The sequence below is a fragment of the Cinclus cinclus genome, chromosome 1 (genome assembly GCF_963662255.1).
Source record: "Cinclus cinclus chromosome 1, bCinCin1.1, whole genome shotgun sequence".
Classification (NCBI taxonomy): Eukaryota; Metazoa; Chordata; class Aves; order Passeriformes; family Cinclidae; genus Cinclus; species Cinclus cinclus.
Window position 1 is genome coordinate 140,244,346 of NC_085046.1, and position 12,830 is coordinate 140,257,175.

At 38.0% G+C, this 12,830-nt stretch overlaps 1 protein-coding gene across 1 annotated transcript in view; it reads right to left on the minus strand.

Moving 5' to 3' along the window:
* ATAD2 (ATPase family AAA domain containing 2) overlaps positions 1-12,830 on the minus strand; it is a 30,075-nt gene that overhangs the window by 12,053 nt on the left and 5,192 nt on the right. The window contains exons 4-17 of the mRNA XM_062491468.1: positions 11,574-11,727; positions 10,451-10,547; positions 9,979-10,027; positions 9,533-9,643; positions 8,992-9,070; positions 7,965-8,057; positions 6,932-7,040; positions 6,597-6,712; positions 5,715-5,889; positions 4,931-5,019; positions 4,432-4,591; positions 2,970-3,060; positions 2,279-2,593; positions 1,265-1,370 (exon numbers count right to left, since the gene is read on the minus strand). Coding sequence (XP_062347452.1) covers positions 1,265-1,370; positions 2,279-2,593; positions 2,970-3,060; positions 4,432-4,591; positions 4,931-5,019; positions 5,715-5,889; positions 6,597-6,712; positions 6,932-7,040; positions 7,965-8,057; positions 8,992-9,070; positions 9,533-9,643; positions 9,979-10,027; positions 10,451-10,547; positions 11,574-11,727 — 1,744 coding nt within the window. The remainder of the gene's footprint in view (positions 1-1,264; positions 1,371-2,278; positions 2,594-2,969; positions 3,061-4,431; positions 4,592-4,930; positions 5,020-5,714; positions 5,890-6,596; positions 6,713-6,931; positions 7,041-7,964; positions 8,058-8,991; positions 9,071-9,532; positions 9,644-9,978; positions 10,028-10,450; positions 10,548-11,573; positions 11,728-12,830) is intronic.

Here is a 12,830-nt window from a genome sequence, read left to right on the forward strand (position 1 = left end):
AACCAAGTGATTAACAGACACACAGATGCTGAAGTTTTTCCTATTTTTCTTTTCATAAACACAGTCCATGTTCCACTAAATAATAAGCTGGTCTGTGATCAGGAAGACTACCAAAGCCTGTTTTCTCAAAAACTGGTACCATGCCTCCACTAAGAAATCCTGTCATTCCCCAGCATGTCTGCCATTCCTTTAGCTGGTTTACGTAAGAGCTCTTAAATCCTTCAGGGAAGCTGTCCAGCCAAATATACACACACAGCTGGTCAGTGACCTGATATGGTGTAGAACAACAACTCCCATTCTTCTCTAAGCACAAACTGATCTGGGTCCCTTCGCTCCATATACACAACCATTTTCAATGGCTCTTGACTTCAAGCAATTAGATCTCTACGCCTGTCAAATTTAGCTAAAATTTGGCTGTAGTGCCTGGAGATGGTTAAGGAAGAAGCAAACCAGCATTTCTACGAAAAAGATTAATGTGGGCACTGAAACACATTAGCTGTATCTGAAGAAGCACACAATTGGATCAGTTAAATTACTTTTATGGTTTCCTCTTTGAATTGTCTATTAATTTGCTAATCATCTTGTTTTATGAGTATGAAACACACTTGGAAGATGTCTGTGGGCTTTTCTACCTCAAGACGGTGGTACCTTTACTTGCTGAAGTCAAAGATTATAGAGCCCAAGCTCAGAAGGTCACATTTTCTGGACAGCACAGCAACAGAAATGGAGAAGAATAACTGACCCAACAGTGACAGCAATAACCTACTGCTTCAGATGTTGATTTATACAGTTTCCACACAATAAAACATCAGAAGATTAACAAACTCTGTAGGTTAAAAGGTACAAAACGTGGACATTGTTTAAGTTTTCCTCATGGTGTTTTATCAAGCCGTTTCTCAATTTTATTTCTGATTTAACAATCTTGGAAGGCAGAAGGGCAAAAGATGGCTACACAAATCCTTACAGTTTTTTTAAACTAAAAGGGCACACAGCGCATTTTTTGGGTCTTGAAACTTTGGATTAAATGAACATGTTCTAATAATCTGTGGACCACTTTGACTCAGGCAAACAGGGCTGGGCCAGTCAGTTTGATGGGCCAGGGTAGTGTATTTGCTTAGAACATTTAGTACCCAGTTGAATCTTTATACTTCTTGCAAATATTGAACCACCTCTCACACACCCATCACTCTTCATCTACCACCCCTCACAACAAAACAGTTTACAGACCCGACCACCTTAAAAATATAAAAGGGACAAACAAGACCTGTTTATTGTGAGGAATTCTGCCTTTCCACGATCAGGCATTTTCTGATTCCCATTCTCTTCAAAGATTGATGGTGATTCCTCTTCACTTTCAATCACATCATTTCCTAAAACAGGATTTAAAGATGGGAGCTTTGTTGACTTTCCTGAATAGTTCAAATCTCACTCTTTCATTAATACACCTTTGAAGTCAGTGTAGGAAACCATTCTCTTGTATTTTGTTTGAAGACACACACTGAATGCTATTTTCTGAATGGCTCATTCTACCACAGCTGTAAGGAGATTGCACAGTTTCTAGAAAACTGTCCTATGCCCCACAATTTGCATCAGGTTTCTCTGACAAAAGCGTGGGAGGTTTTGTTTCCACTTGGAATAAATTTGATTAGGAACAACTTCTGTATTTCCTAGACACCCGAAAAACCCAATGAGGCCACTGCTTTTTCAAACAGGTTCTCCCATCAAACGTGAGGAAGTTAAGTGAATGTAATGACCACAGACTTCCATTTGTCCAGAACTAGTCAGAGTATAAACACCCACACAACATCTAAATAAGGCTCCTCACAGATCACAAGAGGATGAGATAATGGGAGGGGGACAACAGAGAAGGGACACAATCACCCCTCTCCCAGCCCCAGTGCTTTCATTGTGTTGGTGGGTCCCTGCCTCTGTTTGATCAATGCAAACAATGCCAGCTTTACTGAGAGTGATGCTGGGAGAACACTCTCCAGAGATTAGCATAGTAATTAACTATTCACAGACCTTCAATAATCAAGAGAGAGTGTATCAATATTGATTTGTTCTCACCAACTGACATACAACTCACCTACACTATGGAAGCCAAACCCTAAACTAAAACACTGTGTATTACAAGTCACTCACTGCTCCCATCCAGCACTCTGCACATCCAGGTTATAAAACTGAACTGAAACTATGGCTGAGAGGTATGTGTGTTACTGCATGTATCAGAAGCTTTTGCTTTGGCAGAATTTTAAACGACTGGATGTTGTTGTTATACCTTGCTGTTGGTCCTTCTTCAGCGCAAGCTCTGCATGGGGAAATACTCTCTGTAAGGCTTGTAAAATTCTTTCCAGTGTGTTTTCTAATAGTGGTTTTAAAATAGGTGATAGTGCCCGCCCAGGGGAAGCCACAGCCCTCTGTGAAGCTGGAACAGTCTTCTGCATGGCCATGACAAAATCCTTTGCTGTTATTTTAATCGAAGAGATGTCTAACTGCAGTTTCTCACTCCTTTCATAGATCTGAGGATAGCGGCGGCGCAAAGCACAGAGTGCAGCTTCAGCACATAAAGCTTTAATATCAGCACCACAGTATCCTAATAAACAAAACAAGAATCAAATGTTAAGACTTTGCATGCAGCCAAAAATTAATAGGGTAAGAGATAATTTAAAGAACTACTGCACTGCAGAGAAGTTTTGACATGTGCCTCAGAGCCTGTTATCTTGCACTAAAAGGAAGCAGCCCCCTAGTCAAAACTTTACTCCTGGGAGAGATGGCCTAAACCCATTCAGTATTCTGAAAAAAACCCCAAAACCTGAAAGCAGCATCTGTCTTGGTTTACTCCCAAGATATGCCAGGTGTGTCACTGCCTCGCTCCGGAGCAAGGCACAGGAGCTCAAGTACTGCCTGGAACAAGCTCCGGATCCCCATGACTCAAGTCGTGCAGTGAACAACAGTGTTTTCTATCTCACCAACACATTTCTCAGCCAGCTCTTCAAGAAACTTGTCCAGGGGCCTCAGGGTCCAGTCTCGTGTGTGAATTTTGAAAATCTCTTTCCTCGCCTGAAAACAGAACACTTGCATTTTAGTTTGCCCTAAATTTTCTCTTGAAACAACCACACCGCATAACCCCCAAAACCCTCACACTAATACAAATACTTTCCTTATCTGCCAAACTCTGAAGCATTTTAAGGGTCAGTTAATATATTCTGCTTTATCAAGCAGGAAATTTCCTAGTTCTAAATTTGTTACATTAAACTCCTTTTTGGGGGCTGCAATGAAGTAAAAGGCATTTACACCTTTCATAAAAAGTGAGTTTTCACAAGTGTGAGATCTAGAAGAAAACACTGCAGTAAAAAACCCCAAACTTAACTGCAAACAGATTTTTTACAGAAAATTCTCTCAAATTCAGCAAAATTTCATGGTGTCAGTCTCATTAGTTCATCAAATTTGCTCTTCTGATACCTCATGCAAGGAAAACAGTCCTAGCACTCCATTCCCAATTGCTACTGTTACTACCAAGTAGAACAATAATTATGACTCAAATTACCGTCACTCATCCAGAAAACGTCAAATGTTGCATATCCCCATCTCTGATCTTAGCAGGACTTTTACTGAAGTATTTAGTGGTACACGGACTAATTATGGTGGATTTCTAAAATTCTTCCACAGTGGGAAAGTGTGCATTATATCTGTTTCACGACACCTCCCCACCTGCTCCGAGAGCAGATAAAACTGGAGAAAAATGTTTGCGTTCAATGCACTGTTTAGTGCACTTTTACCAGCATTCAATTCAGCACTTTCCAAAAAGTGCTAGGAAAAAGAGCTAGCAGTGATAGCCAGAAAGAAAACACAAGAACTGTATTCTAGTTTTGATTGCTACCCCCACCCACAATATATTTTCATTGCCTACTGTCATTGAACTAGAAGCTTTCCTAGCCCTGCACCTGTGCAGGGACTTCACATTTTTGTCCAAGTACCTATTACTGAGTACTCGTAAGAATATCAGTTCATAACATACTTAATTGGTTCCAGCACCAGCCTGGATCAAAGTTTGTTACTAAAAAAGAATTCTTGTCTGCACACAATTTCTTTCAGTTTCACAATGCTACAGCAATAGTACTTAACTAATTCATAAAGTCATTTTTAAACATTTCAGTGAGTAGCAGCACCCCATTTTCTTCACTGGTTGCAGAGAAACCAAAACTAATAATTAGAGGACTAACTACCTACTACAATCATCTTAATGATATATATTCAGTGCCAGGTCTGCCCTTCACAGTAAAGCAAAGTCTCTCCAGTGAGCTCTCTTTTGTCCAAGTAGTACAATACTGAGGAAACTTTCACTGCTCCATGATCCTGCTGTGTTGCAGGGGTTTGTTATAAAGATGGACTCTGCCATACTAAGCACTGAGGTTGAGTTGAAGCTCTGACCTCTTTGTTTGGCAAGCTGAAGAGAAACTCTCGATCAAAGCGTCCCGGTCTTCGTAAAGCAGGATCTATGGAATCCAGCCTGTTGGTGGCTCCTATTACCACAACCTCTCCTCTGCTGTCTAAGCCATCCATAAGTGCCAGAAGTGTTGATACAACAGAGCTAAGAGGAGAATACAGTTTTTACTCAGTAGTTGATTTTCTTCAGTTCCACATAATCACCAATGCTCACTCAGAAAGGACTAGCTCTTATAGATAAAACACTGACTAGAAAAAGACAAATCATTTTAAGACATAAAATAAATAAGGTAACACAGACATTGTGCTTGTATAAAGTTTCGTGAATTGTTTTTAATTGCTATTTAAAGATTATCTGAAATTAAGTAGTACTGAATTACAAGTTTTCAAGATAAATGAATGTGTCACATTAAGTTAAATAGGTTGTAAAATAGGTTTTCACAAAGATCAAGCATCTTCTATGTTGATACAAAACATGCCCCACCTATGAACTTGGTCTTGTTTACTGGAGCGTACAGGAGCAAGACCATCGATCTCATCAAAGAAAATAATTGATGGTCGCATCTGGTAGGCCTACAGTGAAAACAGGAATATTGACATCAGGAAAACAGCACTGTTTGGAGGAGAAATGCACAAACAACACTGTGGTTCTAAAGTCACTGGAAGTAGATTTTTAAGACCAGCATCAGGGATTTCTACATTTCTACTCATTGATCTAAAGTAGTGAGGTGTCCTGAGTAACAGAAGGCAGGAGCATAGGTCAACCCACGGAGATAGGTGACAGGGGAAGAAAAAGAAAAAAAAAAAAAAAAAAACCAAAACAAACAAAAAAAAAATAAAACCCACCACTGGTTTTTACAACCATTTGGCAATCACCAAGAAAAGAGCAAAGACTTAACTGTATTACAGGTTCTGGAAGCAACCTTTGTTACCAATTTCAAAAAACCATGCTTTTGGACTGCATTTGTTTCCCTCTGATCAGAAGTCACCACTTCTTGAAACTTTTTTTGCAGCTGTTTGGATTTTTCTTTCCTGAGGCAAGGAGTTGGGCGTGTGCGTGTATGTGCTGCTTTACAAGGTTCTCTTGACTGCTTTACTAACATTTCTTAATGCATCTCAAGACTTTCAAGCCTCTAAAAATGTACTGAAAAAGGAAACACTGACAATCCCACTTCAATGGAAGGAGTTGACAAAAAAAGAAAAAGAATTGCTCTTGACCACAGAAATTTAGTTACAACTCAGAACATAATGCAACATTTCAACAGTACCTGATCAAATAACAAACGAAGCTGTCGTTCTGATTCCCCGACCCATTTACTCAGGCAGTCAGCACCTTTTCTCATAAAAAAGGCTACTCTCCTGTCACCTTGGCTACATTCATTAGCAAGCGCACGAGCAACCAATGTCTTTCCAGTCCCTGGTGGGCCATAGAATAGACAGCCTCTGCAATTAAAAAAAATAATTCACCTAAGAAAAATAAAATAGAAAATTACCTGTTACCACCCTCATCCCTGAAGCACAACTGCCGTCTCCTAAACAAAGCTCTCTTCATTGTTTGTTACACTTTTTGAGTTACTGAAACCAAATAATCTGAAGTCCTAATTCAATATACCATGACTGAGTGTTGACGGCCCAGAATATATAAATCTAACACTTAAATCTCTAATAATTTCATTTCATAAAACAGAATCCATTCAGCCGTATAAAAAGTGGACAGGTGTATTTTTAGCCCAAGCATAGCTAGCAGTAAAAGGTTCTAGTTACAAGTCCAATCATTTGTAAAGCTGATACTGGAACTCTTGAAAAAAAGAGTTGGTGAGACAGACAATTGGACTTCCACAAAAACAAACTGCAGTTGACTATCACTTACAGACTGATCAAGTCCACTTGCATGTAGAACTCAAAACCACTCCACCTCCCCCTTTTTGAAGGCAAGACACTTTTAAAACATAGTTGCACCACATTGCAAATCTTTGACCCTACATGTATGTTGGATTCTATTCATTTTTTAAAAATTACTTTTTTTCTATTGCTAAAATACCCCAAAAACATCAACACTTAAAATTCTGAAGTGTGGAATCATAATACTTAGTTGAGCATTTTCCTGAAAATAGGTGAATTAGAATTTAGCTCTAAATGGCATCCTTTACCTTGGAGGTTGAATTTTGAACCTCTCAAAGACTTCTGGATAAAGCAATGGAAAAACAACCATCTCTTTTAAAGCTGAAATGTGGTCAGCAAGACCACCAATGCCATCAAATCGTACCTAAAGATGAAGACAACAGAACACATTTTAGATGTTAAAGCTGCAGCCTCAAAGTTTCATCAGAAATTAGATGTCAGCACAAAGGAGACATTTATGCCAATTTTCAAACTGCTTGAAAAAAAAACTAAGCCAAGGCAGTTACAGGCAGCACATTACTGTATGCAAGCTTTCAGAATTACTGAAAATGTCTCACTGACACAATGAAGTAAAAATACTTACTGAACAATCTATTTGCACTGGATCAACATCAGCCAGACTTGCTCCGATTTTCATGCGATCTTTGTGAACTCCTTTTAAGTCACTCTTCCGAAAGTTGACAGGAAGAGACCTGATTTGAATTAAGGAGAAAAAGAAAGATGCTTTCTAACTTACAATGTGGATTTTTGATTTTCAAATAAAAGCAAATTAATTAAGAATATCTTATAAATGAGCGCAAACTTCTTGAATTGTTAAATATCCATTCCAGCTGTTTTATGTTTAATGTCCATGAGTAAAGAAAGGAAAATGGTCACTCCAGATATTAAGCTGAGCTAATTATTTTAACAACTCTTAGCACTTAAAAATATCCATGCCAGTCAACAAAGTATATGTAGAAATACAAGCTTAGAACAAGTTATTCTTTATGTGCAGACCATGGACTGACAATAATTCTGTGAGAAAGAAAACTGCCCCTTCTGACCCCCAAATACATTGATACTTTTCAAACACTTAACTTCTATATTCAAAAAGTTACAGCCCACGACGATACTTATTTCAGTTGGTTTTAACATTACAAAGGCTGCCTATCACTGCCAGTCCTCCCCAAGGCCCCTGGAACCTGTGTGCCAGTAGACTACTCTGAAAGACATCTGAGACATCAGGCTGAAAACGTATTTGTTAGACTGTTACTAAAAGAGTTTTCTAGAGCATTTGTTAATAACCCAAGTCTCCATCATTTCCTCTATTTACAACATCCTCTGTTATAGTGGCTTTCTCTCTGAATCAGCTACTTAAGGCACAGGAACAGCAGAATTTTACATTAAGAAATTTCATCAAAATGTTGCTAGCCTCATTCCCACCTAGAAGTCAAATTGCTTATTAAAATCAATGCTAAAAATCAACTTGTAGAGAGTCCAGTTACAGTTGTATCAACAGATACAACTGCCAGAATTTAGAAACTGAACAGGATGAAGATTGCAACGCTTCACAGTTTGGAAGATGTAAAGTACTCCCAAATAGTCTCCTTTCTCCCCTGTTCTCCAACTGCATCAACCTTCTTAAATTTCTGTTCTTCCTCTGCCTCTCAAAATCCTCTTCATCATCAGATGAGGAAGAAGAATCACTGCTGGGGACTGTGTGTCTCTGTCTGCAAACATTCAAACAATTAAAAAAAATTAAAATAAACACTAAGTAACATCAAAATTTAAGTGAACACTGTCTCAGTTTACTTTGAGATCTAGTAAATTTCTGTATTATTGTACTCCATCCAACTCTGATTTCAAACTACATTATGTGATTTCCCTCATGACAGCAAAATTTGATTTTTATTAGGAAGGTAAAATGTTTAACCAGTGTGCAAAGAAATTTCTTAACCAAGCTACTTTTTGTCCACCCGCTCTCACACAAATCAAGTTTCACTCAGCATTAATTATCTACTCTGTGAAACACCAACCTTTTAATTTCAAAATTTGGTTTCAAAACTCTCTCCTTCCATATCTGCCTGCTTTCAAGGATGCTAAATAAAGTGCTCCTATCTAGCAAGGAATGGCATTAAACACTTGCAGGATACTAAATCTATTTGTCATTACTACTGCAATTTGTAATTTAGAATTTAATTTAGCATTTTTCTTGCTTTAAGCAGTTTCATACAGAAACTTGAATTGATTCCAAAGAGAAACCAGAATCAGTACCTGAGTGATTAAAAAAAAAAATCATTAAAACTTCCATACTCTCTCTAAAGTTGTTTTTAGTTTTAAGAAAATCTCCATCCTAGAAGATACAACAGTCTGAGATTTTCAGAGGGAGATTTTGGCTTCAATTCCAGAACAAATTAATTCAGTTGTACAATCTCAGCCATAACCCTCATCATTACCACAAAAACTGAATTTTAAAATAAAATCTAATGGTCAGTAAAAAGGATGGGCTTCCCTCCAATATTTGCCTTCTTTATACCCCCTGACTACCACAGCAATAACCATACTGTTATATCTAATTGCCCTGAGTCCAAAAACCCTTGAAAGCAGTATTTAGTCATGTGACTGACAGCACTGAGAAAGAATTATCACTAACCAAACACATACCTATTAGTTCCTTTGCATGAATCTGTCTGTCTGACAGGTGAAGGCCTGTCTGAAAAATACATCTTGCGTTGTCTTGGTTCTGTTGAAAGGAAAAAAATTGAAATAAGGTTACAAACAAGTTTTAGAGAAAGCAGGGTACTAAAAGAGGCAGAGAATAGGACGTATATCATCCATCTCTAAATTCTGGGGAAGTTTCAAGGGAAGGGAAGAAGAAGTTTTTTAAAATCAGTGTACAATAAAAGCAAAAACATACACACCTGGGTATTAAGAACTGAAAACCACAAGAGTAAGGTCATCAAGTCTGATTAATTACTATTCTTTCAAGGATACATAGGTAGCATTTTTATTGAAAAACAACAGTAAGGATGCCAAAAGGCAAAGAAATAGGATGTTCACAGGATATATGCCTTTGACAAAATTGCAAGTGAGATATGGAAATAGAAGTTGAGTGTGTGTACATATTTTAATTCTTAAAAACCCCCATAACACTCACTTCCATGAAAGCAATTAGCTCTTAAGGGAAGTTGTGCCTATAACCTACTTTGCAATGGAGCTTGATAGCGCTCAACAGTTTTCCTCTGCCGAAAGGAGTAACGCTTTCGAGCATCTTCACCATCATCTTCTTTGGCTTCACTTTCTTCTGAGGAACCCCCTGCACATCAACATTACGTTGCACTGTTTAAGTACCGTCGCAAATTACATTAAACTCAAAATGCATTACATAATGTGTGTTCCCACCAGTACATAACCTCTCCTGCTGTAAGCACTTTGGACAAACAACTTCTCTTTTCCTCTGAAAACCTCTTCTGAGCTCACTACAGTAGAGCCCTGGAGTCTGACTGTGGCTTGTAACGTCAGTAACAGCACAGATTATTTTCAATAGGTGAAAAATACCCAGTAGTTCATCCCATCTCAATTATTTAAGACAAAGCTTTTGGCTAGAGCATAGTCAAGCAAACTTAAAAGAGTCTTATCCAACAATGCTACCTTGATTATCAGCTATTTCTTCATCAGTCCTTTCTGTATCAAGGCTTTCCTTAAAAAAAAAAAAAAAAAAAAAAAGAAAGACCAGTCACAAAGAAGCAGAAAACGTGTAGACATATTTAATGCCTATACAGTATTATCATCAGTGTACTCAAATACACAGAAGATTTAATTATTGTAGAGCAAGAGAGAACAGGAACATCATTCTGGAACCCAGGATTAATAAGATTAATAACAAGGGTTTCAACTCTAAAACAGGAATGGAGATCCAAATTAAAAAATCTATGAAAGCAGATTACAACAACACTGAAAAAACAAAGTAACTGCCATTCAAAAGGACAGTGGGCTAACAATTTAATAAAGCAAAACTAGAACAGAGGACGTATGATTGCTGTCTATCATTTTAACACTATTTCCTCTTGGGGAAAAGAAATACTCTACTTATACAAAACCAGCAAAATAAATGAGTATCTACCTCTTCTGTGTCATGGAACTCCTCCAGGTCTCCCATCCTTCGCCGTCTACGCATCTTCTCCATGTCATCCATTTTCTGCAAGACTGCTTCTGCAGTACTAAGATACAAAGTTGACATATGAAAGCAAAAATAGGCAAGTACAGAAAAAGCCCATTTAGAACAGCACACATAATCATAATACCATAATACAGCATGTACAATGCAAGTCATTGACACTTTCCAAATTTTTCAACGCTACTTAAAAATTAGGTCAAATGTTTACCTTCTTATAGAGAGAATTAAGAACAAATGCATGAGTATCCGCAAACATACACTGTTTTCAGGTTTATTTCCCCCCTCTTGCTGAACACAGTAAAAAAACCCCAACTATTTCAGTAGGAAAAAGAATTCAGAAGATCACAGTAAAGCAACAAAGAAATTATGGCAGTTTTTCATAGCACTTAGGTTGCTCTGCATGATAGCACTGAGTCACTTGGTTCACAGCCTTCTTCAGACAACAGATTGCTTCTCTACACTGCTATTTAAATTTCATGTTGCTTTTCAATGACTACTTATGCTAGACATAACGTCTTACTGCTTTTATACTTTTGGAAAACCTTTCAGAAAACAAGTTTCAGTTTTTGGGCTTCACAAGAGGGAATTAAGCCACAGACAGGCAGAAATACTTGAATTGCTTCACTTTGCCAATATCCAACTTTCCTTAGTATCTTAAGTTAAAACTACTAGAAATCACAACATAAGCTAATTGTTTTGGTTCACAACATATAAACCTACCCAGCCCATACATACCAGACCAGGTTGCTCAAAGCCCCAGTCTGACCTTAAACACTTCCAGGGAGGAGGCATCCACAGCTACTCCAGTCAACTTATTCCAGTGCTTCACCACCCTCACAATAAACAATTTCTTCCTAACATCCTATCACAGAGATATAGCGTATACATAACAGCTCAGAGTCTTAGCCTGACCAGTGAATGCAAATAGCTCTTGCTGACAGGACAAACAATACCTTTTCCTGCTGTCAAAAGGAAGAGAAGATCCCTAGCCAATATTTTGCCATAGTACAAAGGGTTGCTAATAAGGCTCATCGTAGTAGCTTTTCAAGATGAAGGAAAACCTCCTTACTTTGTTATAAGTTTGTCAAACAAAACAGATTCATTTGTATTGCTGTAACGCCTTCGCTGAAGTCTGCAGCTGCGGCGAACCTCCAAATCCCTGTTTTCTTCATGGACTTGCTCTGCAGCTTTTGAGCCAGATCTGGTCCTCAGTGTTCTGGACACTAAAATGCAATAATACATAAAGCTTTCTGTGACAGAAAATACATCAGTCACTTTATTTCACTCTTGCTCTAGGAAAATGTAAATGCCTTTTATTTTAAAAATTTAAATACTGAAGTTACTTTCATGATCACAGCATTCAACTTAAAGTACTTCTGCTTAAACTACATATTTAAAAGTCTGATCTGTATAGCAGCTTTTTAATAGACTGAAAAGCCAAGCTGATGAAACCAAACACCCAGCTTTTGTTCCACGTAGGAGACAAATTTATTCCTGTTAGCATTCTCTGGGAAAGTGAAAACAACAAATGTCTACCCCTAAGATGTTCTCCCTCCATTCACGTAAAATTGTATCTAATGTTTTTTTCTAAAAATTGCTTATGTAAGAGGTCTCTTCTAAAGATACACAGTTTTGGTACACTGCCTAAGTATGCATCATTTTCTGCACCATGACACAAAAGCCCTAAAAGACAAGAAATGCCTCAAGATACACTCCCACATGTAAAGAACTCAAAAACACTTGCCTGCTTTAAAAGAGATCTGCCCAATATTTACAAGACAGCATCCCTTGCTATGGGTTCATTACTTGCACTGTCATTAAAACTGTTGAGAGATCGGTGAGAGTAACAGATACATTACCATGTCATTTTAAACACAGGTAGGTTTGATCTCATCACCACCAACTATAAAACTAACCTTGAGCTCAGTAAATAATAATTTACATTGCCCAAGAAGAACTTGAGTTACTACACACAAAGTGCATTTTAGATCCCTTCCCACATTCAGCCCGTAGCTGGCACAATGCTGCCTGGAGCTAAAGGATTTTCCTTTTCGAAGTAGCCTCACAGCACCAAGCCTGCTTGTGTACTCAGCATGGAAAGCTAGCTCAAAGGTCAAACGCCCAACTTCAGGGACACCTTCCCCACACCAGTGTGCATCTCATGACTGAAATACTTTATAACTGACTTATGTTACAGTACTGCAGTACCCCTCCTACTTGAAAGGCTGATTTATAGTTAACCTGTAAAGTTAACCAGTTCTGCAGACTCCAGAAAATAGCTGGCACAAAGAAACAAGAGTTAACAGATTTTTTTTTTTTAGTGCCT